The sequence below is a fragment of the Malaclemys terrapin genome, chromosome 6, assembly GCF_027887155.1.
Source record: "Malaclemys terrapin pileata isolate rMalTer1 chromosome 6, rMalTer1.hap1, whole genome shotgun sequence".
Taxonomy (NCBI): domain Eukaryota; kingdom Metazoa; phylum Chordata; order Testudines; family Emydidae; genus Malaclemys; species Malaclemys terrapin.
The window spans coordinates 20,072,700-20,097,877 of NC_071510.1; the positions used below are offsets into that span (position 1 = coordinate 20,072,700).

At 43.0% G+C, this 25,178-nt stretch overlaps 1 protein-coding gene across 2 annotated transcripts in view; it reads right to left on the bottom strand.

The window, feature by feature from the left end:
• Positions 1-793: 793 nt before the first annotated feature.
• Positions 794-25,178, bottom strand: part of TEK (TEK receptor tyrosine kinase) — a 63,185-nt gene continuing 38,800 nt past the window's right edge. Inside the window, exons 11-23 of one of the 2 annotated variants that reach the window (XM_054032563.1) lie at positions 24,733-24,867; positions 22,468-22,767; positions 19,675-19,974; positions 18,915-19,072; positions 17,663-17,873; positions 13,069-13,179; positions 11,859-12,049; positions 8,950-9,063; positions 6,177-6,247; positions 4,482-4,522; positions 3,067-3,163; positions 1,964-2,063; positions 794-1,783 (exon numbers count right to left, since the gene is read on the bottom strand). In XM_054032563.1, coding sequence (XP_053888538.1) covers positions 1,709-1,783; positions 1,964-2,063; positions 3,067-3,163; positions 4,482-4,522; positions 6,177-6,247; positions 8,950-9,063; positions 11,859-12,049; positions 13,069-13,179; positions 17,663-17,873; positions 18,915-19,072; positions 19,675-19,974; positions 22,468-22,767; positions 24,733-24,867 — 1,904 coding nt within the window. In that variant the 3' untranslated portion in view covers positions 794-1,708. The remainder of the gene's footprint in view (positions 1,784-1,963; positions 2,064-3,066; positions 3,164-4,481; positions 4,523-6,176; positions 6,248-8,949; positions 9,064-11,858; positions 12,050-13,068; positions 13,180-17,662; positions 17,874-18,914; positions 19,073-19,674; positions 19,975-22,467; positions 22,768-24,732; positions 24,868-25,178) is intronic. The other variant, XM_054032564.1, reaches the window with a different exon arrangement.

Here is a 25,178-nt window from a genome sequence, read left to right on the forward strand (position 1 = left end):
GACGCCCATCTACACTTAATGGAATTTCCTGCTGTGACTAGGCAAAATGCATGGACATGTGACTCCAAACTCCATCTTGTTGCTGTAGTTTTCCACAGTAAGAACAACGGGATTCCCTCCAAATGGCAAAAGCTATAAAAGGCCCCGGAAACATCTCCATTTTGTCGTCAATTCTGCTTCTTACTTCTGGAGGAACTTTGCTACACACTGAAGCTCTGAACAAAGGACTGAATGACCCCTCCAAGCTGTGGCTATATTCCAGAATCTTGACTTAAGCCAGCAGTTTATTCCAAACTGCTACAGTCCTGAGCCAAGAACTTTGCAATTACTGTATATAGTTGAGGCCTTTAACCAATTTTAAAGCTCACCTTTCTTTCTGTTTATAAATAAACCTTTAGATTTTTAGCTACTAAAGGATTAGCCTCAGTATAGCTCACCCTGTCCCTCTTCACTGTCCTGCCTCTGTGGGGGAAGGATGGTGAAGAGGGGACATGGCGAGAGGTGGGGACGGGGACCTGGGGGGAAGTGGGGGTGGGCGTGAAATGGAGGAAGATTCACTAGGTAGCAGCAGCAGGGAGGGGCCACCACGGCCCAGGTGTCCTATTATATCTGTCACCCAGGGGCTGAGAGCAAATTAAAAATCTTCATCTGACCGCAAGCGTCCGGATTCAGTTGTCAAACACACTAATGCGAAAGCCATTATACTGAAATGTAAAAATATTCCTGCCCTCTTGAAGAGCATGTACATTAGCTGAATGATGTGCAGAACCTTTTAATAATGCCACTGAAGGAAAATATTTCAAAGGCTTTTAGTACATTATTTGTTAAAGGCCACACAGTAAACTACATGCAGGCACACAAGGAATAGTGTGGTCACAAGCAAGTAAGTGAACCTTGCCTGATTATAATTAACTAATGATCTAGTCAGTGCATTATTAGACTCAAATACAAAATGAAAAAGCTGTACTTGTAGCCAAACTGACTGTTTAGAAATGTGTTTTACAATATGTAATACATTTATGAATGCCCATTCTTCGTGATAAACACCATGTGACTTTCTAAAATAACACCACTCTCTAATATTTATATTATCAAGTTAAACATTGATATTTAATACAAGAAATTGGCTATTAAACAGCAGTTGCTTGTATCGCATAGATGTCAGCTAGTTCAAAAGCTCTAGAAACAAATTATTTTCAGGGCTCGCTTTTACTGCTGATTTCCTAAAGCGGTGTTGTCTGGTACTGCTACAGTATTGTCTGTTCTCTGGAGACATAGCACTGTTTTGGCACGTACACAAAAATGTGTTGTGTTAGAATCACCATAAAATTTAGCTAATGAGATATTCTATGTTATCATTAACTCTTGGAAAATACCTAGGGTAGCAATGCACACTGCATTTCAAGAAGTGTTTCTGCATGGGCTACTTAAAGTAAGTATCACCGCATTTCCCGAAAAAAGATTCTATTGTGTGTGGAATGTATCTCAGAATTTATGACAGCCCATTCCTACTCAAAACAGTATATACACTCCTACAGTCTATGGAGGCGGAGCTTACTGTAAGACATACACAATGCTATCTGTAGTTCAACAATATTATACAAAAAGCTATACAGAGTTCTACACAGCACATCCCATTCTGTCCCCCAGAAGACTGAGTTTTTGGTTTGTTTAATGGTTACTCAATATATGAAGATTTTTTTCTGTCTTAAGCAGCTTCTTCAGCAGAGCAGTCGATGCCTGCATAGGTAAACTTCTCATACAGCGTGGTATTCACATATGTCTGAAAAAAGAAGAGAGGTTGAAGTAGGTGATGCATTTTTTTTCTCATGTGCACCAAGCTGTGCTCTAATTATTGAGCGGGCTATAGACTTCACTAATTGTGTCTCAGGGACTTCACACACATATGCCATGGAAAGATTTAGCCTTTGGACTTCAAGCTAGCACAGCTATTCAGCCTTACCTTTCGTTCCTCTAACATCCTGTTCAGTGACACCAGGATCTGGGCAAATGATGGCCTTTCATACGGTTTCTCCCGCCAACACTGTCTCATCAGGTCATACCTTTAAAAATGAGACACAACCCATGATGACTTGGATGCATGTCACTGAACACAAGGCGTGTAGATTCCATCTTAAAACCATGATAAGCAGCCCCAGTTTAAGGCTGGAATTTTTCAGACAGCCCTCTAAGAGATGCACCAATCAGCCCTGACAGCCACGCTGAGACTTGAATGGCCACACTCCCTTCCCCGCCTCCAGTCCTCCCAGACCACAGCCACTGCACCAGAGGTGGGGAAGCGGGAGCCACAGGAGCTGTTATAGCAGTGCTTCACCACCTGAGAAGCTCATTAGGCACAAGGCCGGCTCCAGGGTTTTGGCCTCCCCAAGCAGCCAAACAAAAAAACCAAAACCAAAACCAAAACAAAACAAAAAAGCCGCGATCTGCAGCGGCAATTTTCAGTGGGAGGTCTTTCGCTCCGAGCAGGAGTGAGGGACCGTCTGCCGAATTGCCGCAGAACAGCTGGACGTGGCGCCCCTCTCCGAAGTGGCCGCCCCAAGCACCTGCTTGGTAAGCTGGTGCCTGGAGCCGTCCCTGATTAGGCATTCCCAGACTCCCTCATAGGAATTGGCTTTACTGAGTGGCACATATCCACGTTTATGATCTCTTCCATGGCTTCCACCAGCGTAGTGGTAATTAGACTGGTATTGCCCAGGTCTATTAAGGTAGCAAACCAATTTTAATTCAACCATGCTTTGTTTTCCCCTTCCAACAGCCATATTTGAGCTTAAATTTCCCATGATTGGCCTCCTTGAAGATGATTTTTTTTGTGTAGAACGTTGTGGTGGTTTTCAAAAGGACAGCCACCCAGCCTGTACGAAGTATAGCACCTTTGGAGGTGACGTGCCATACTGCAAGTAACAGTGCATTCAGGCTTCATACAGCTATATTATTGAATATCAAAAAAAAAATCACACATTTGCTGAGTCATGGCGTCCCCGAAAACTGCTAGTTTCGCAGTAAACAATGAAAATAAAATAATAATTAATGCACTTGTTTGCTTACACCTCATCGTCACAATTGAGAGGCTTTTCCAGTCTGTACCCTTGTGGCAATTTCTCATAGAGTTCTGCACATGTCATTCCACAGTATGGTGTCCCACCTAAAACACAAGAGTTTGACATTGGCTTAAGCAAATTTTTCTGGTGCTATCACAAGTAAGGCTAACCGCGCTCAGCACAAGAGCTACAGGCTGGCTCAGCAACAAAATATTTGATGAAGGCAGGTAAAGATGAAGGAAGCTTGTACTGAGTAACTGAATTTACTATTAATAATTTTATTCATTATTTATGCTCTGCTAAAACCATGCACAGTGTTTTTATAACGTAAAAGGCAAACGGGACAGAGCCTCAGCTGGTGTAAACTGGCGTAGTTCCATTGCTAGTGTGTCTTCCCAAAATTCTTACAGTCAGTGGCCCGATTATGATCTCACTTACATAGTGTAAAGCAGGAATAACACTACTGAAGGCAGTGTAGGAGCAGACTTAGGCTCCATGAGACCAGTGGTAGTAAGTGTTTGCAGGATCAGGAGCGAAGTTATAGCTGGAGAATAATTTTAGGGCTAGGTACACAAAGAAACTTAGGCCTGGTGACCTTGACTAGCGAGGCCTAGAAAATCACTGGGATTCACAAAGCCTGAGTTTAGCGCCTGGGCTCTCTATACAATGAATGCGGAGAAATCAGCACCTCAGAATGGGATTCACAAAAAGCCAGCAGGCTAGGTGGATCCTTGCCTAAGCTAGCCGATGGGAGCTGCTAAGCTGAGGGTGGTGTAGGCTCCTCCTCTGCCAGCTGTTTTGCATAAACTCACTTCTAGGGGCCCAATCCAATAGGCATGCTCTGAGCATGCTTACCAGATTGGGCCCCAAGGTGACTTAGATGAAAGAACGCCTATCTTCTCTTCATTTGTGTATGGCTCTGGGGCTTAGGCATCCAGACACCTAGCGTGGCTGCAGTAAGCATGCTCAGAGGCAGAAACATAGGTGCCTACAGGGTTCCGGGGCAGCTGAGCAGCGGTTTTGTGAATCCCAGTGCGGCCTGGGATGTCAGTGCCTAAACTGGCAGTTAAGTGCCTTGGTCCTTTTATGAATCTAGCCCTTGGAATATTCAATATTTAAAAAGTAAATACCCGCTATAAATGCCTTGTCATGGGATAATGAAAAGAGGCTCTCTCTCTACCTTTCTCAGGTAATGTGGTACTTAATCTGGCCTGAGTTGGAATTGTGACCATTTTTTTAAGGGTATTGTGACCAGTGCAGGATGTAGTTAATAAATCAAAAGAAAACAGCAGACGATGTTTGAAAGCGAGGAATGGGTTAGTGGGCTGAGTGCAGGGCTGAGAGCCCAGAATGCCCAGTAGGGTACTGTACTAGAATATCCCATGCTGGTTTATTTGTGTACCAATAAAAATGGATACTTACCTAAACTAACTATTTCCCATAATAGGACACCATATGACCACCTGCAACAGGGACAAAGAAAAAGCACTCATACCTTAACAGGAACAATGATTAAAAGTGAGCAGGTGTGTTATTGAACAAGATAATTTGCTAATATACAGAGAACATAAGTTTCAATTCACTATTTCTGATCAATTTTCTGTTTGGTAGTAAAGATCCAGGCTTTAAACCATATAAAGGCAGATCCTCAGCAGGTGTAAATGAGCATTGTACCATTGACTTTGATGGAGCGACACTGATTTATGCCAGCTGAGGGTCTGGCCCGTTTCCTCACTGTCTCTGTCTCATTTATTACTCAAAGTGCCAAAAACTCTTCTCAGTTAATGAAATTATGCTGGATTTACACTGGTGGAATTCATACCCAAAAAAACCTAGCTCCACTTGCATGTCCCAGGGGATCACTTCTTTCCCCCATCGCCCTCCATTCTAATTCTAAATTGTTTTGTGTGTGGTCCTTTCTCTCCAAGATGCTCTGTTTGCCCAGGACACAAGCAGAAATTTCCTCATTCCAGGGGAGAAGGAAATTTTTTCTTTCCTGTGAAAGTTCTTGGCAAATCTTGCTTATTGTGTTCATGCAAGTAGGCCCGTGGGACCAAATTCTGCTCTGTTAAGTGGCATAAATCCAGAGTAATTCTACTGACTTTGAGGAAGTACTCCCGGTTTACAGCAGTATACCCCAGGGCAGAATTTAGCCCACTGACTTCAATAGCACTAGTCAAGTGGGCAGAAAGTGGCTCTTAAAGGGGTCATCAAGAACATAAGAATAGCCATACTGGGTCAGACCAAAGGTCCAACTAGTCCAGTGTCCTGTCTTCCAACAGTGGCCAATGCCAGGAGCTTCAGAAGGAATGACCAGAACAGGTAATCATCAAATGATCCATCCCTTGTCGCCCATTCCCAGCTTCTGCCAAACCTCCTTATGAGGTTTCTTTTTTAACTACGATTATATTCTGCTAGTTTATTTATGTGATTCCAGAAGAGACTGTCATGCAAAGGAGAATTATGATGTACCTTCTTTTTGTCTCTTCACTTAAAGATTTACAGAGACTAAGTTCCATAGAAAATGACCAAATGTCACAGACGTCGCATAGAAATGAACCAACACTATAGTCTATACAGAAAATTTCAGCAAGGCACTTAAGCCCCCCAAGCTTTAATGAGCCAGCTCGAGTACTTACAGTTATGCACATGCTTAAGTGCTTTGCAAGATCAAGCCCATAGAGCTTGGCCAGTTCTATCTGGTTTCCTGGCAAGTACTGCTATCACAGATCTGATCTTTTGCTGTTTTCCTGGATACTTGCTGCACTTTGCTGGCAGGAACTGGTGTTCGTATGGGCCTTCCAAAGGTGCATTTGAGTTTGAGTTTCAAACTAGAGATGCCCCTGAACTAACCCCATGGCCAAACATCACATGTACTTTGTAGAAACTCAGATCTGGACTCAGACCCAAATTTAGCTTGGTTCAGTTTTTTCAGACTATTCCTTGTAGTCTGTTCATGCTGTCTGCCCACATGGTGACACATATACCTGTGTTTTCTGAGTTCCATGAATTAACAGCTGCACGATTAAAAACGCAGGCAAAAAAAACTTTTCCCTATGAAGCTTTGATGTTATTAAAGAAAGTCTTATTAAAAACACATTAAAGAACTGTACTTACACGTCGCTGTTTGTGGTGTACACACTGTAATTTAGAGATTCAATTGCCATCCATCGCACTGGGAGCCTTCCCTGGAAGTGATGCCATTAGAATTGCATTACAGGCTATTACATTAATGGTAGTGTTCATAGCTGTTTCAAAACAATCTTATTGAAACCTGCACCACAAACAACCATTACTTACATTAGTGAGCACTTACACAGGTAGCCCCATCAAGTCAATAGGCCTACTGATGTACATGCTCCCCAACTTGAGCACTGGTTGTACAGTCAGATCCCAGCTGTACAGCTCCCAATAAAGCAAAGAGAAGTTCTTTCCAAATGAGTGCGGTTCCAGTATGAAATGGAAACAATTCTGCTTGTATGATGCAGCATGATAGCTCACATCCTGTGCACCATTCCTTTCCCATTGACCATAAGGTGTTATTGACTCAGCTGCAGAATCATGGGAATTGGATGAAGAGATGCATTAGACAGTTCACTTCTTCCTCTTTAAGTGATTCCAAGGGTTTAGTGCCTGGGAACTGGTCTTCCTCCCTGAGGATCCTTGCTCGTAGGATTCCATCTCATCACTCCCACCCACTCCACCCACTTTTCAATGGAGCCTCTAGGGGAACTTGCAAGATATTTTGAGCCGATGATTCATCAACATTCAATTTCACTACTTTCTCAGGCCCTGATCGTAACCTTAGGTCACTGGCTTTACACCAGTGCAGATCATGGAGGGATTCACTTTCATATATGAACTTTGTAAATATCAAAGTGGAAAATAAGAATCAGTTATGTGTCTTTACATTGCTATTTCATTTTTCCTCATTACATTCATGAAATAAATACAAAGGCCAGGGTTGGAGTACAAACTTTCAGTTTGTGCAAATGATTTGCTTCTAAATAAGTCTGCCTTTCATTAACAATAATCAGACAATTCTAGCTAGAGTTATTCCCATCCATTGCATGACAATGTTATATCCCATAATATAAACACCACCCTATACCGGAAACCTACTGACCGCTATACGTACCTACATGCCTCCAGCTTCCATCCAAGACACATCACACGATCCATTGTCTACAGCCAAGCCCTAAGATACAACCGAATTTGCTCCAACCCCTCAGACAGAGACAAACACCTACAAGATCTTTATCAAGCATTCGTAAAACTACAATACCCAGCTGGGGAAGTGAGGAAACAGATTGACAGAGCAAGACGGGTACCCAGAAATCACCTACTGCAGGACAGGCCCAACAAGGACAATAACAGAACACCACTGGCCATCACATACAGCCCCCAGCTAAAACCTCTCCAGCGCATTATCCACAATCTACAACCTATCCTGGAAAATGATCCCTCACTCTCACAGACCTTGGGAGGCAGGCCAGTCCTCGCTTACAGACAACCCCCCAACCTGAAGCAAATACTCACCAGCAACTACACACCACACCACAGAAACACCAACCCAGGAACCTATCCCTGTAGCAAACCTCGTTGCCTACTCTGTCCCCATATCTACTCTGGCAACAGCATCAGAGGACCCAACCACATCAGCCACACCATCAGGGGCTCATTCACCTGCACATCCACTAATGTCATATATGCCATCCTGTGCCAGCAATGCCCCTCTGCCATGTACATTGGCCAAACCGGACAGTCCCTCCGCAAAAGAATAAATGGACACAAATCGGACATCAGGAATGGTAACATACATAAGCCAGTAAGTGAACACTTCAATCTCCCTGGTCATTCTATTACAGATTTAAAAGTCACTATCATTGAACAAAAAAACTTCAGAAACAGACTTCAAAGAGAAACAGCAGAACTAAAATTCATTTGTAAATTCAACACCATTAATCTGGGCTTGAATAGGGACTGGGAGTGGCTGGCTCACTACAGAAGCAGCTTTTCCTCTCCTGGTATTGACACCTCCTCATCTATTATTGGGAGTGGACTACATCCACCCTGATTGAATTGGCCCTGTCAACACTGGTTCTCCACTTGTGAAGTAACTCCCTGCTCTCCATGTGTCAGTCTATAATGCCTGCATCTGTAACTTTCACTCTATGCATCCGAAGAAGTGAGGTTTTTACTCACGAAAGCTTATGCCCAAATAAATCTGTTAGTCTTTAAGGTGCCACCAGACTCCTTAATGTTATATCCCAGAACTCCTTCTGCACATCTGGACCGTTGCTTGTGGTTGTGACACCCTTTTTAAGTAGTTCACTATTTCAGTTGTGAGACAAAGCTGCCTGTGAATAATTATTTTGTTTTTTTTCTTCTTTTTTTTTAATTTACATTTTTAGTACTCTTAATTGTGACAATAAGACTAATTGTTGTATTTGTCCTATGTGTGACATGCTATTATTAAAACCACTGAAATCTTACTTAGTAGTAATGTCATATGTGCCATTTACTCTGATCCAGATATCTGTATAGAACATTATTGCCATTGCTTTAACACATCTGTTTTGCACAATGGGAACGTAAGCTGACATAGCTCCATCTACGTCAATAGAATTAAGCCATCTGAATACAGATTATAGTCGAAAGGTTTTTTTTTTTTTAAAGGCTAGTGATGGGCCTCAGCCAAAAGGCTACATCCAAATATCCCTGAACTTCGCATGTGATTTTTGCAACTGGCTCCTTGGACTTTAGGAAGGTTAAAAACCAAACTTTGTCTCTTGGCCCCATCTCTAAGAAAAGACATAGTGATAACCCCTGATGAGGTGTGATTATCTCAAAGAATGATCATGCTGAACACGTTTGTTTCAATCCTTACCATGGTCTTTTTAACATAAACTTCTTGACCTCTAGACAATCCAAAATCTGCTATTTTTGCAACATAGTTTTCTCCAACCAAGATGTTTCTTGCGGCCAAATCGCGATGAATAAACTACAATAAAGAAAACAGAAATTCTCGGGTAACCCAGTGTGGTTAGATGTTCAGCTGTGTGTGTGTGTGTGTGTTCTCCCTGTGTGCTGCCCCAGCTCTGCACAGACAGCTGGCATAGAAAACCTCGAGCGAACCGCCCAATGACCACAAGATCTGTTAAGGTATGAAGGTGCCAGGCCAGGTTTATTGTCAACAAAGCACGGTAATAGCACCTGGTAGACTCTACAAGAATACTAAGACATATATGCCTGAGACAATGGATGCAGCTCAGTGAATGGCAGGACTTTCTATTCCCTCCTCGGCTGGACAAAGATATTCCCTCTGAGATACATCTTTATATCCTGATACAAACAAGTTAGTACCTCCCCTTTGACATAGTTAATCACTGCCCCCTGACGTGGCTAGTTATCACCTTGTTCATGGTGGTTCAATCAAAACATCTCTAGTATGTACTGTCATCCTGGCCTTATCTTTTAGGAGGGGTCAGTGTGGTCCTGTTACCCTTGGGGAATGTTTTTGTACCAGCCTTGATATCGGGGTGTTCTGGTACCACTTGATATTGGGACGTGTTTGCGTGAGTATTTTGTGCTTAGCACTTCTTAGGAATGTGTATTTCTTCACTATCAGCCCTGTTCCTGGCAGATTCTGTGAGCAGGTCCTGCCTTATACCAGGCCTCTGATACAAGGGCTTATGTCTCAGGCTCTCTTCCTACTACACCCATGACCCTTGGGGTTTGCATTATACTGTGTGCTACATTTAAAACTGCCAAATGCAGAAAACATGGCAAAAGAAACAATAAATTGACAGTATATTGAAAATAGTGATTAAAGCTTCTGATAGAACAGAGAAAAAGGAAAAGGAAGAAAACAGCGAGAGTATTAACTGCAAATGCCTAAACCCCCATAAATTACCATCCATGTCAAAATATCTCATGAAGCCACATAAACCCAACAAATCTGGCCTCCATCTGAGCACCTGGAAAGGCTGTAAGAGCAGCCTTAACATGGAGGTCAAAGGCTAACTGCTTCAGTACTTAATTTGTAATGAAAGAAGTGCCAGGGCTGAAGCAATTTTTTACATTCAACAAGCCCAGAGGTGCCAGGGCTATGAAGTGCCAAGCCCAGAAGTGCGACGGCTCAGCCCTGGCAAGCCCTAGCACAAATTAAGCACTGGACTGCACACATCCCTATACATAGTCACATCCCTGCCACCTAGTGCCAGTGTACTTTTGCCAGTGGCTACAGTAATGTGCCTGGGTTGGAATGCCACCTAATCCTCTCTCCATCCCCCTCTGGAATACCCCTCTGTCACTCTAGCCATGGCTAGAGGGGTCTGGAGAATGGCATGTCCGGGAGTTGCAAGGGGACACAGAAGCAAGCCAGGGAATTTCCACCCCACTGCTCCCCCTCTGGACAGATTTAAGGATGACACCAACATTCAGCCCTTTTTTTAACTTGCGCTAGTAATTTTCTGTCAATTTCAAGGGCCACAATTTAAAATAACAAGAAAGTCACACACTTTTTTAGGCGAGAGAGCACGTTTATAAGGTGGTCTTCTCACTCACTTACAGCTGACACTGGGTGGCGTGGCATCTATCTGTCACTGTCTACCAAGGTATTTATTAGAGGGAGTGGAAAAATGGGAAAACAAATTAATGACAATTTTTGAAATTATTTCCACTTCATAGAGTTTGAAACTGAACCATTTTTTTAATTTGTTCAAAATTTTTGTCATACATTCCCCCTAAAAGTTCAATGTTAAAATTTGAACTTTCAAAAATTTGAATTTTGGATTCTCTCTGCCTGCTTTCTAGCCTCTGATGTCCAGGGTTTTTTCACTTTTTTTAAAAAAAATTCATTTTAATTTTTGCCAGACTTTAACTTTTCAAACCTTCCTCAATTTTGGAAAAGTTACAGTGTGGCAAAAGGAAAAATGAAAAAAAAAGAAAAATTTTAAAGAGACAAAAACCCCTACCTGACTCATCATTCATGCAATAGCAGGGAAAAGGGGGCAGAATGAAGTTTTTTTAAAACATTTTTGCTTTCTACAAAAAAGTGGAAATTTTGAAAAATCTGAACGCTTTTAGCAGAAGTTTTAAGTTTTGAAAAAGAGCATTTTTGTTGAAAAAATATTTTGAATGAAAAACGTTGACCCGTTCTAGTGTTTATACTGCGCTCATTAGCATAGTGTCTAATCACCAAAGGAGTGGATTGCTTAACAATTTCACTGCTGATCTCTGCTGCTTGCTTAAGTGTAGCTTTAACCAGCCATGTTCCACCGGCATGTCACTATTTTAAAAGGTGATATCCCCTGTGCATGAAACAACTTGAAAGTAGGCAAAGCAGCCGTGAAACAGTACATGTATTGTGGTGAGGTCGCCCTTCCATTAGATTACTCTTTCATATTCTAAGCTATGAGATGATACAACCTACAAGGCACTCAGAAGAAAAGAAAAGAAACCAATTCTATCACGAAGTACTTAAGCTAAAATGCCTTCTTTGGTGATAATCTTGAGTTTCATTCAGATTTATTTTTAAGTGTTGCATGTGTGCTCAGATAATATGGTGACTAGAGCCATATAAATAGGTGAGTGAGTGAGTGATAGATAGATAGATCCACGTTCTAGAAGAAAGAAATCTGAGTTGGAGGAACAAATAACTCACCGAAGAAATGTATAAAATATCATTTCTGGTATAGCACTACCCATACATACTGAATAGGGGTGACAAAAATTAGATCAAGCCCTAAAAAATAAAGTGCTGTGTTTTTAAAAGGCAAGGAGCTCAGAGCTGACCTGTTTTTGGCTTAAGTAGTCCATCCCTCTGGCCACATCTGCTGCAAAATGCAGAAGCTGCTGAGAGGACAGAGTGGAGGCAGTGCTGTTGGCAATAGCAAATGCTGGGTCTGTCTCCAGCACTCTGCTCTTCCTCAGGAAATCGAGTAAATTTCCATGGGGAGCATATTCAATAGCCAGGTAAAGATACCCTAATGTAAAACAGAGAGAGCCGTGTTACATAACAAGCTAAACATGGAGCCCGTGTCAGTGATTATGCATTTCCCCCGATAGGGTCCCACTACTACAGTATAATGCATACAAGATGCAAACAAACAAACAAACCTTATATCTCTCAGGTGCAGAAGAAGATGGCAATGATGGCCATTTCAGAAGGATTCTTGTGATTTTATAGTTCAAAAAGAGTTCATAACAGAAAGGTTGCAGCCCAGCAGTTCACAATGTGGAATACAGTAGAACAAATACTTCAGGAAGGGAGGTTGTTTGTAACTCTGAACAACTATGACTGTTCTTTCAAAAGTTTACAACTGAACTTTGAAACTTTACTGTGCAGAAGAAAAATGCTGCTTTTAACCATCTTTATTTAAATTAACCAAGCATAGAAATAGTTTCTTTACCTTGTCAAATCTTTTTTTTAAACTTTTCCTTTATTTTTTTAGTAGTTTACATTTAACACAGGACTCTACTTGCTTTTTTTTTTTTTTTTTTTTTTGTATCTGCTGCTGCCTGATTGCATACTTCCAGTTCCAAATGAAGTCTGTGGTTGACTGGTCAGTTCATAACTCTGGTGTTCATAACTCTAAAGTTCTACTGTAGTACGTGGCCAGATCATTAACTGGTGTGGATCTATTCACATCAGTGATCCTCCCAGGTAAACGTTGGCTTATGAACAAACCTCCTGTCCAACTACCCCATTGCTTGGTTTTCAAGCAGATTAATTCTGCAAACCACCAAAAAGAGCACTGCTGATCACTAGTGGTCCACAGACCACTGTTTAGCTATGTCGTGTTTTCTGTTTACTATGCATCTAAATATTTTATGTAAAATCTGCTTATACTTTATGTTATGAACAGGGTGCCATCTTTCCCTTTTTTGAGTACAATAATTACTTTAATATAAGGAGAATTTCTGGCCTGGACAAATATGTAGTTTTATATTTTATTTTATTTTATTGTATAATTTTTAAAGCCAGGTAAACAAAATATCCTACCCCGATGTTCACATGCTCCCAAAAGATTTATGATATTATGATGATGTCCAAGTTTACAAAGAACTTCCAATTCTCCAGCAAAGTCTCTGTGATCATCCTTTGAGGCATACTCTGGAAATCAAAGAAACATTTATTTAGGTACTCATCTAAACTGCAGTTAAAACCACACTGTTGCTACTGTTCATTAAGACAAGAACTTGGACTACTGGTTGATGTCGAAAAGGGATAAACTCCATGGTATTCCAGTCTTTACCTAAATAATAACATCATTCTTCAATCAAAAACCTAGAGGCCTCATAATGTCTTCAACAGTCACACCCAATATGTCACTCCTCTTATGGTATTGAGACACAATATGCCTTAGCAGGTTATAGAAATCCATCAGCCTAAAAAAAGAGAGTGAGTAGATCTTGATATTGAAGTCCCCAAATACCAAATGCCTTAAAGCATCCAATTCAAGGGTAATAAAAGTAGCCAAGTGAGCTTATTCCAAAATCCATCGATAGGCTAACGTGATCGTACACCTGAAATATTTTTCGCCTAGCACACTCACAATGCAGCACAAAATAAGACTTCTGTGAAGTCTGGTGTAGTAAACCAACTGAACCCATCTGCTGCTTACCTATGATGAAAAGATCTTTTAACATCTAAAAATGACGATATGATCTGAAACAGTTGTGGAATATGCCTGGTTTTATATATAAACCTTGTCTACAGCTATGATTCATCTTGTCTTTAATTAAGGGTCCAATCTAACCCCACCTGAAGTCAATCAAAAGACCCTACTGGGAGGTGGATTGAGCATAATAATCCCTAAAGAGCAAAATCAACAAAGCTTGGATCTCTCTGATTAAAAGATACATTATAAATATTGGGAGCTTGGCTGGAGCGTTGCCCCTAAACTTATATTTTGATTTACCATATACAAGTTTTTCTTGTCCCTGTTTGTACTTATCTAGTGTAGCTGGCATGCTGGCATAGCCAGAGTGGTATTGCCCTTCTGGCCTATCCACACTTAGACCAGTTTTTCATCCATAAAAGATGCACACTGGGTGTGATGAATGACCAGTGAAGTATTATAGAAGGTTTTGTGCTGGCTTGGTAAATCTAAGTATTGGAATATCCACCAGCTTTGGGGATTGCCTGCCCCATTCTTTGCAGTTCATCTTAATTGAGTGACCTCAGTCGGCTCCCCTGGGAGTCCGGTCACAGTGGCGTAGTCGTGCTTGGATACACATTACCACAGGTTAATTGGGTTTTTGGATCAAAACCACATACTTGTCAAAAATTAATTGTGATATTGGAGAGTTTAAGGGTTACAAATCAGTTACAGTGAGTGACCCAGATCCTCCGAAAATCCTGACAGAAAAAGCCTGGAAGAATTGTACTCACAGAGGGGGATTGTCTTTTAATAAAAGGCCCCAGAGCAAGAACTGAAAAATCTGTTAATGGCCAGTAATCAGGAAGCAGACTCAGGCCTTGGCTACACTCGGGAATTCACAGCGGCCGCGGCAGAGCTGTGAAGCGCGAGTGTAGTCACGCCACCAGTGCTGCGAGAGAGCTCTCGCAGCGCTGTATGTACTCCACCTCTCCGAGGGGAGTAGCTTGCAGCCCTGCGAGCGAACGTGCAGCGCTGCAGGCTCTGATTACACTGGCGCTTTACAGCGCTGCACTCGCTGCCCTCGTGGGGGGGGGGGGCGTTTTCACACCCCTGAGCACAGCAAGTTGCAGCGCTGTACCACGCCAGTGTAGCTAAGGCCTCAGCGAAAATGCTTTCAGTGAGAAACCAGCAGCAACTTGAACAAAAGCGAATAGATCTTCGATTGCAGGAAAAGCTGATATGGAAAGAGACGCTGCTGAAAGAGAATGCCTATGTTTTGAACATGAACAAAGCATCGCATATATTTGATTGCAGGAATTAGAAGCTAAGGCAAAAATGGACAGACTTTAAGCTCCAACTCAAGAGAATGAAGGAACTGACTGTATCATCCCGAAAAGCCAGCTCCTCCCAGCAGCAAAGATGAGGATAGAATCTATCCAGTTTGTAACAACGTTGGTATGTTGTTTGACTGTAAGCAGTTTTCTGTGTGTAACCAAAATATACCCCAACTCTGCCACCTTTTATGTAAATACTTTTCCTGTGAGCTCAGGTGAAGGTAACCCCATAACTTGGGCAGAGAATGTAAAAATCAATGGTAAAAGCTGTTTAGGGCAAATTACAGGTTCTAACATCACTCTTGTTAAAGAGGATCTTGTCAAAGAGGAAGATTACTTACTGGGTGAAAGTGTGAATATTGTAATCCTCTATGAGTTTACTGTAAATGTGCCGTTAGCCAGTATCCACCTTGAATGGAATGGCATTAACCATGAAGTTATAGCTGGTGTAAGGAAGTTATTGCCTAAGAATCTTTTGATTGAGCATGATATTAAAGCTTGATATTATGTCAGTCAGGCTAACATAAACCAGTCCCAGGAAAGAAATAATCCTAAACCTGTGTCTATTAGGAATTGCCTATTGAGGAATTCTCCAAATGTTTGTCTGTGGAAATAGCTGTGTGTCTGTGCAGAAAAGCAGTTGATATGTGAATGAAGTTTCTGAATGTCTGTCTAATATCTCAGAAGTGAATCTGGAATTAGATAAAGCACAGAAAGAACTCATTGGTCATTGAAAATGTTTCCCTAGAGCAGATTAAAGTTGATGATCAAATTAAAAACCCAAACGAAGGAAGAAAGGGTTAAGCATCCTGCAGGGCAAATGATACAAATTCAACCCTTAAAAACATATGGGTAGCTAATGTTTGCGTTTTTGTGTATTTACATATATATGGGTAGTGATCAACAATGTAATCAAACAGTCCGTCTATGCTGTATTCTGTTATTTCAGAGATCAAAAGAAATTCTTAACAATTAAATGAACTGTAAACCTAGGATATCACTGTATCCATCTCTCTTCGAAATGTACAGCAAATCATCTGCAAATGTGGAAAAACAGGCAATTGCCTTATGTGGATCTGTGTGGATGCGAGACATCTGAAGAAGTGAGGTTCTTACCCACGAAAGCTTATGCTCCCAATACTTCTGTTAGTCTTAAAGGTGCCACAGGACCCTCTGTTGCTTTTTACAGATTCAGACTAACACGGCTACCCCTCTGATACTAGGAAATGAGTGACTATTGTTCTCAGAGGGCCTCCGAGCTGTCACAAGAGAGCCTGAGACTGTATAAAAAAGGGCTTGGGTCCTGATCCTGTCATCTCAGATCTGCTTGCGGCTTCATGCAGCGGTAGCCTAAGCCACAAGGACTGAGATCCCAGCGCTGACTGGCCTGCCCTGAATACAAACACTGGACTATAACCTATGAACTATTTCTGAAAGAACTCTTTGCCTCTACAAAACTCACCATCTCTGCTATGAATTTGAATCTCAAGCACTGCACTCATGTCTGTGTGTATACTGATCTTCTAACCAATCTTCTCTCCCTTTTCTTTTTTAATACATTTTACTTTAATTAATAAGAATTGGCTGTAGCGTGTATTTGGGTGAGATCTGGAATATTCATTAACCTGGGTGGTAATGTGTCTGATCCTTTGGGATTGGTAGAACCTTTTTATATGAGGAATAAGATTTTCATTAGTTCTCATCATATTTAACTTGGGTGTCTGGGTGAAGGCCTGAGGCTGGGTTACTTTAAGGCAACTGTGTTGTTGGCTTCTGGGTAACCAGCAAGGTATTATAGAAGGCTTTGTGCTGGCTTGGTAAATCTAAGTATTGGAATATCCACCAGCTTTGCGGATTGTCTGCCCAGTTCTTTGCAGTTCATCCTAATTGCATGACCTCAGTTGGTTCCCTTCATATTCTGGTCACACTGGGTATCATTAAAAACTCAGCATTCACCATTCCACGCACCAGCAGCAACCATGCTTTGTCTTCATGTTCTTAGAATGGATGATGCAATGGCCACCCTTAAACAACTGCCAATTTCCTTGGATAATGACTTAGAGAGCTGCATAACAACATCTCAGTATCTGCAATATTCCAGGGACGATAGTGGCAGTATTCTAGTATTTTTGGAACTTAGATACCATGCTGATAAGTATCTTAAAAGTACCTTAGATAGAGAAGTGATGCCTGACAATAAGTAGAGGGAAATTTAAATGACCCTGCAAATATACTGCCACCTTATCTATTTATTTAAGGCAACCTTGGCAAGTTTTAAAGGCTCTGTGCCATTATCACTGTGGAGTAGCAAATGATGAGCTTTTCATGTGACCCATCAAACAGACTGAAACTCACATATAAGAGTCAGCACTCAATGATACCTGGTCAAACTATAAAAAACACACAGAGAGGAAAAAAAAGCCAACACCAGGATGCAAACATTGGCCAGGCAAAAGCAGAAGCTCATTATTTAGTATTTATATTACAGTAGCAGCCAGAGGCCCCAGTCAGAATCAAGGTCCCCTTGTGCCAGGCCCTGTACAAACCCAGATAAACATAGGTTTCAGAGTAGCAGCCGTGTTAGTCTGTATCCGCAAACCCAGATAAACATAGGGTCCTGGCCTCAAAGACTCTACATTCTTTAATGAAAACTGCTGACCTTTCATCCTTTTGATGGCAGCATCCATTCGCAAGCCATCCTTCTTAATTCGTGCTTTAAGGACTTGTCCAAAGTTGCCCTCCCCGATCACATCTTGAAATTTGATGTCATTCCACTCGAGGACTGGATAGATAGTGTGGTCTGAGCTGTTCTTGGCTTTCCTGCTCAGAGTGAGAGTTCCTGAGTTAAACTGGACAGCTGGCTCTTCTCTCTGTGAAAAAAAATAACCAGGTGTTAGTAGTTGTTGTTTGTAACATCTGGAGTAATACCACAGAACTTATTGTCCACTCAATATAAGCATATGGGAACTGAGCCTTCTCTTGCTTATTGTCTTCTGCAGAGTCATTCCTGGTTTATTCTGTCTAAATGAGAGGAGTGTCAGACACTTGCTGACTACTTTTATAATAGTGTAGTGGAGGCTGACAGAAAGTAGGCTACAGGGTTGGATAAGCTTCCCTCTTCATATTGAGGAGGTTCTACTGCCGTGTCGGGGAAGAAAGAAGAGAAAGTGAAACATCTGAGCAAACTATTACATCTAGCAACTAAATCGTCTCCACTCTCTCCCTTGCCTAATCAGGCTGTGGTGCAGCAAATAGTCTGCTGTGTTTGAAGGGTCATCCTCACTTTAATTAATGCATCCCCATAGGATTTGCTTCTGTGGAAGAAAAGCGTGTAGGGAGAGTTTCCGTGGGACCTAACAACTGGTGATCAAGGCCCATACTGTCCACTGTATGAAAGAAGCTGGTAAAGGTGTGGTGCTGCCATTGGCTGGCTCCTGGCCTGCTGTGTCCATCTCTAAAAACTGTGGAGGAGCAGTTACTGGGGCTCAGAGTAGCAGCAACTTGCACTGCATTTTACAACCCACGGTGCAGCTTAAGTGGAGACCACGCCACACAGAGTAGTGTGTTCACAAGTCTTTCTCTGGTCTGGCAGCGCATGCCTCCTGTCCTCACACACATCAGATCACAAACTGGTTCTGCAAAGGAGACAGAAGCAGCAAAGCAGAAGGGGAGACATAGTACATAGCTGCCTTCCCCCTCTAGGTGGACCCTCTACTTCATATCCCACAATTGTGACCCCCTGCTCACCTCCGGGTCAGTGGTAGGAAAGCTTGATACTATTAATGCTAACACATGCATTACGGGGCAGCTTTATTTTGAAAGTCAGAAGAGGAGGAGGAGGGAACCATCAGGAAAAGACAACAGAGGAGGCTGAGATGAACTGCACCGACAAAGCAAAACTGGAAACTCACCACCACGTTTTGGAAGGCTTGAGCCATTCTGCGCTGGAAGTTGGCTCGCTTTAGCTGCAGCATGATGAGAAAGGCCAGCAGGATTGTCAGGCAGGTCATCCCTGCTGAGCCAAGGATAGCAATCAGCAGCATTTTCCCTCCCTTCGATTCATACGGAGCTGTTGAGGGGAAAATGGTACGTAACAGCATCTGGTTAACATTGACAATCCTCTGAGGGAAGTAAATATTAGCGTTCTCATTCTACAGATACACAAATGGAAGCACAGAGAACTTGGGCCTCATCTTCAGTAGGGCTGAGGAGCTGTGGCTCCACTGATTTCAGCTGGGCTGGGGGTGCTCAGCATCTCTGAAAATCAGTCTGTGGGTGGCCAGGCTGGTGACATTCCATGGCCTGTGTTATGCAGGAGGTCAGATTTGATGAGCTAATGGTCCCTTCTGGCTTTAAACTTTAAGCATCTATGAAACGTTGGGCCCTCAATAACTGGGGCACTGAAAGTCAGCGGCCACTTTTGGAAATTGTGTGACTTGCCCCAGGCCACACATTGAGCCAATAACAGAGCTGGGATTCAAATTCTAAGGCCTTTGTCTGGATGTGCATTGTGTATATTTATGTTAAAATACAACAACATTCAGAGTAACAAATAAATAAAATCTCAGGTGTTCATAGTCCCCAGCTCTGTTCTCAGCTTGCTAACCCACATGGCCTCCCAGACCATCCAGACATGGTTTGGATTGAGTTCAGTACGCTGGAGTAACCAACCTTTTGTTTCCGAGAGAGTCTTCAGTTCAAGAGAAGGGTTTGGGTTGCTCAGTCCAATATTGTTCTGTGCACTCATCTGAACCAGATACACAGTATTCGGCTCGAGGCCCTTGAGATGATACTGCGTGATGGTTGTGTTTTTTATTGTGATGTCAATGTGGTTGTACTCAGCCTTGCCATAAATCTTGTAGCTGATGATGATGGAGGAGATGGACTGTCCTGCAGCAGTTGACCAAGAGATGATGGCAGAGGTGTCCGTGATGTTGAAAAACTTGATGTTGTCAGGTGACGGTGGGATTCCTATGAACAAAAAAAGAACACGTTCCAGTTTACATCCATCCTTGCTCCTTCTTTTAGTGCCAATCCTTTCCCCAATACTCCCACTGGCTTAAACAGAACCAGGATCAGGGTGACAGCAAATGAAACTTGACTATGTTTCTATAAACTTGACATGGTGCATTTCATGCTGGCACCAACTATTGCAGTGCTGAACACTTCCAGCAGATTCCTCGTGGTATTCCCTATCCTTGCTAGGAAAAAGAAGACACTGCTCCAGGTACTATCCTAGACAAAGGGATTCCTCTTGAATTAGGGCAGCATAATTTTACCTCCCGACTGGATCAGCATCCCCCTGTGGCTCCAGTATCCCTCACTTTTCATTGCTTTAAGGCCTGTTTTCCTTGTCCATCTAACAGCCGTTAGGAAGGGTAGAAGTCAACAGCAAAACTCCCAAAGATTTCAATGGGAGCAGGATTGAGCCCCTAGCTGGTGGCTGCAACCACAGCTGGCAAGACAAGTTCTCCTCAGAATAATATACCTATCGTGATATTTCCAGAAGCCGGTCACCACTGTCATGTTTGTAATACATGCAGGGCCCAGCTGTGCAACCTTTACCAGTGTGGGTAAGCATCTATGCGAATGGGATTAGCACTGAGGTTGCAGGCGTGAGCAGTGCAGAGATGTGTCCTTCCAGAGGAGCGTACTAGAAGCACTGTGCCTCAGGCAAGCACAATGACTTCATAAGCCCCCAGGGAGTGTGGCTGCGGTGACAGTACTCTGGGGGGCAGGTGAGTCTATGGCCTTACCACATTCTCATCCCTTCCTACCTCCTTTGAGGATTCTAGCACCAACATTACAACAGACTCACCTACTCTCTGCACTCAGTATAGTGCACAAACATTGCACCTTCTCCTGACTGTTCAGTGCTTGGTACAACTCAGCCAGATTTTCCGAATCAATGGAGATCCTGTTGTCTTGGATGGAGCTGTGGGTGCCAGCACTTCTGAGAATCAGGCCCTCAGGATGGGATTTTCAAAAGCACCTAAGTGATTTAGGAGCACATGTCCCATTGAAAGTCACTGAGACCTGTGCTCCTGAGTCACTTAGGAACTTTTGAAACTCACATCCTTAGTCTCTGACTGGGGGATAAGAATAAGTGCTGACCCTCAGCTATCCCTCTTAACAATAGCTAAAAGCAGCTGTAAATGCGCATTCAGAAGCACTATGCTATCATTGCAGAGGATTGGTGTGACGTTGCACTCCATATACTTTATGGAAATATGTTTATAAGTGTAAATATAATGTAACTGGAATATGCTTTATGCAAAAGGTCTCTCATAAGGTATCATTACAAAGCTTATAATCTACTGAGTGTGGTCATCCTATTTGTATGAATGTATCATTCTTGTATCTGAAGCTAGAAATATGAAGTATTACTCTGAAGTCCTATTGTAACTATGCAAAGGGTGGGCCATTGACGGTGGCTTGGAATCTTGATGGCTCCCATTAACTAGGACAATTGGTTGTGAATGGCTCTGTTTACTCGCAAACCTTCCTGGGTACGTGCAGGCCAGCCCTGAAAGAATGGAGAATGTGATCACGTCACCTGGTACTGGAATCCATCTTAAACCTGGTGCTTTTCCATTTAGAAGGAGGGGTGGGGACCCAGACAGACAGAAGGTTCCTGCCTTGTGCCAAATCTATAAAAGGGGGTGGAATAGAACAAAGGAGGCTGCAGTCATGAGAAAACCCCTAGTTACCACCTGAGCTGGAACTAACTAGAGCTGTACTGGGGAAAGGATTGGGCCCAGCCTAAGAAGGAGTCTAGTCTGTGAAAGAAGCTTATTGGAACATCTCTGAGGGTGAGATTTATCTGTATTCAGTTTCTTAAATGTATTAGGCTTAGACTTGCGTATTTTGTTTTATTTTGCTTGGTAACTTACTTTGTTCTGTCTGTTATTTCTTGAAACCACTTAAATTCTACTTTTTATACTTAATAAAAATCACTTTTGTTTATTAATTAACCCAGAGTAAGTGATTAATACCTGGGGGAGCAAACAGCTGTGCATATCTCTCTATCAGTGTTATAGAGGGTGGACAATTTAAGAGTTTACCCTATATAAGCTTTATACAGAGTAAAATGGATTTATTTGGGGTTTGGATCCCATTGGGAACTGGGCGTCTGAGTGCTGGAGACAGGAGCACTTGCTGAGCTGTTTTCAGTTAAGTCTGCAGCTTTGGGAGCGTGGTTCAGACCCTGGGTCTGTGTTGCAGAAGGTTTGCGTGTCTGGCTCAACAAGACAGGGTTCTGGAGTCCCAAGCTGGCAGGGAAGACGGGCTCAAAGGTAGTTTCAGCAAATCAGGTGACAATCCCAAGTGGGTCTCTGTGACCAAACCTGTCAAACAATTACATTTTACAGAGACCTCTAGCAACATCAGAATCCTGCTGGGAGCGGGGAGGGAGGAAGAGGAAGAGAAAGGAATAAATAAAGTAAAGTGAATCCAGTCACTTACTGTCACTGTAGGTCCATGCATACAAATAGTCACTCCACTCTCCTTCAGACCTGGTATTCACACGTACCCTGCACCTATACTGCTGTCTGGGTTCTAAATCATCAATAACCAGAGTGGATATATTTCCTGGAACATGGGTGATATCAGGTCTGTCCTCATCACCACTGTTGTCATTCACACTTGTCCTTTCCACTTCCACAAGAAGGTCATCTTCTGGTTTCTGTGCTATTGGCTGCCATGACAAAATCAGAGATGTCCTGCTTTTAGGAAGGAGGGTGAGACCTTCTGGTGGAGGAAGACCTTAGAGAATCCACAGAGAGAGAGAGAGAAAAAACTTGATTTTATGTCTTCTGGATACTTGCACACAAAGGCTGGTATTAAAACAATAATCTGGAACTGGCCTTCTGGGTTAGCGGTTAGTGCTCTGCATCGCCAAGTGAGGCCTGAGGGCATCCAGAGTTCAAATGTTGTCCTTCATACCTAGCAGAGGCTAGAATTGCTGTTGAGGTCAAATGCTCAGCCCAAGCCTGGTGTGTTTTGGGTTGCTTCTCAGGGACATGGCATCCTTGCATGGATCACAATACTGACATTTTTAAATGACTTTAGCATTTTGCAGTGCCCTGATGGTGCCACTGGAAAGTACTGTCAATCTCTGATGCCGCTGGGCCTGCCACAAGTGGCAGGGCGGTGGATTTCAGATCTTCAGTTTCTCTGCAATGCCATTTGCTTCTCAGAAAATCTGGAATTTCTCTAGCCACCTCCTCCAGCCACATTCCCTCCTGGACTGAAGGATTCATGTGGCTTCATTTGCTCTGTTTTTGTGAAAGATTGTTTACCTGATGACTGATTCTCCACTGCCCTGCACTGTGTATAATCATTTATAGTGCTAGAAAGTGCACGTAAAAGGCTAATACAGGGATCAGCAATGTTTGGCCCGTGGCCCGCCAAGGTAAGCCCCCATGGCGGGCCGGGCCGGTTTGTTTACTTGCCGCGTCCGCAGGTTCGGCCAATTGCGGCTCCCACTGGCCATGGTTCGCTGCTCCAGGCCAATGGGGGCTGCGGGAAGCGGCGCCGGACAAGGGAGGTGCTGGCCACATCTTCCCACAGCCCCCATTGGCCTGGAGCAGCAAACCACAGCCAGTGGGAGCCGCAATCGGCCGAACCTGCGGATGCGGCAGGTAAACAAACTGGCCCGGCCTGCCAGAGTGCTTACCTTGGCGGGCCGTGTGCCAAACGTTGCTGATCCCTGGGCTAATATGTCAATTTGGCAGCATCCTACATTCACTTTCATAGGTGTAAATGATTACACATGGGACAAGGCAATGGAGAATCAGACCCTGTCACTTAGTTCCTGTCCACAGTCACATTCGCTAGAGCAGAATAGCAAAAGTAAATGCCCCTCTCACTACCTACAGTTCTTCGAAGGAGAATGAGGGGGCCTGTATTACTATATTCTGTGTGGTTAAGTAAAACAACAGAGCTATGGGACAATGTGAGGATAGAGATAATAGACTTGGGAATTCAAATGACATTGAAGGAGATGGGGTGGAGGGAAGAAAGCTAATACTCCCCAGCTAGTAGATCCCTGGTTGGTTGCGGGTGTGCACAAGCTCCATATAAAGAACTGCTGACCTCGTGTCCTTCACTGGGATGGAGGAGGGTTGAGAGATTACTGATGCAAAGTGGAAGTTTTTAAACATGAGGAAAGGGCCAGGCCCCTCTCTTTTTATTGCTGGGTCATTTCCATTTTAAGGGTTCAGTAAACAAGAGGTCATTTATTTAGTGCTTGAGTATTTGATTTCTTCCTGTTCCTTGACTCAGTATGAGATTCTGATTTTTAAATAGTCTTTACCTTAAAGAAGTCAACATAGTCTAATGGTTAGAGCCATCACTAGTAACCAGAAGAAGGGGTTCTATCCCCAACATAGCTGAGTACTCTCTGTGCGGCACTAACCTCATTGTGCCTCAGTTTTCCCACCTGTAAAATGGGGAGAATTATATTTAGCCACTTTTGCAATTCTTCCCCCATTTTCCTTTGCTTTGCTTGAGACTCCTCTGAAAGGATCTGAGCCTCCCCTGGCCTCACCGTTTGAGAAATATTGTTTTACGGCTTGGTCCAAAACCCACTGAAATCAATGGAAAGGCTTCCATTGACTTCAGTGGGCTTTGGCATGCATGCAGTTGAATGCGGCTGTGCACATTGCAAAGAAAACGAAGAAGGCTGATTGAAAGCTCCCCATGTGAAAGGCCAAAAGTCCTACATACCAAGTGCAGCCGTTGTGAAGCTTGCCTGTGGTCCAGGATGCCCTTCTCCACCATCCCCTTGCCGGCTTAGCTGAACACAGAACTGATATTCTGTTTTGGGTTCTAGATTATCTAATTTCTTGCTCTTTCCATTCACTGGGAACGAAAGGAGAAAAAAAGGTCAACCCTCCATTCCATTCTGAAAAATAATAAGGGATTTTCTGAATCCTGCATCACAGCTAGGTCTACTCTTGAGAGAGGTCAAGGTTATGGGCTCCGCTTTACCCCCATTACTCTAGGGTGAGCTGTTTAGACGTACACGTTAATTACCATTATGACAGTATTGCTTATGACGGGTTAAAGCACCAGCAATGTGCCCAGCCTTGCTTGAGATACAAAAGGGCAACTTTTCCAAAGTACTGACGTGCTCAGAGTCCCCAGTGGGAGCTGCTGGGTGATGAGCACTT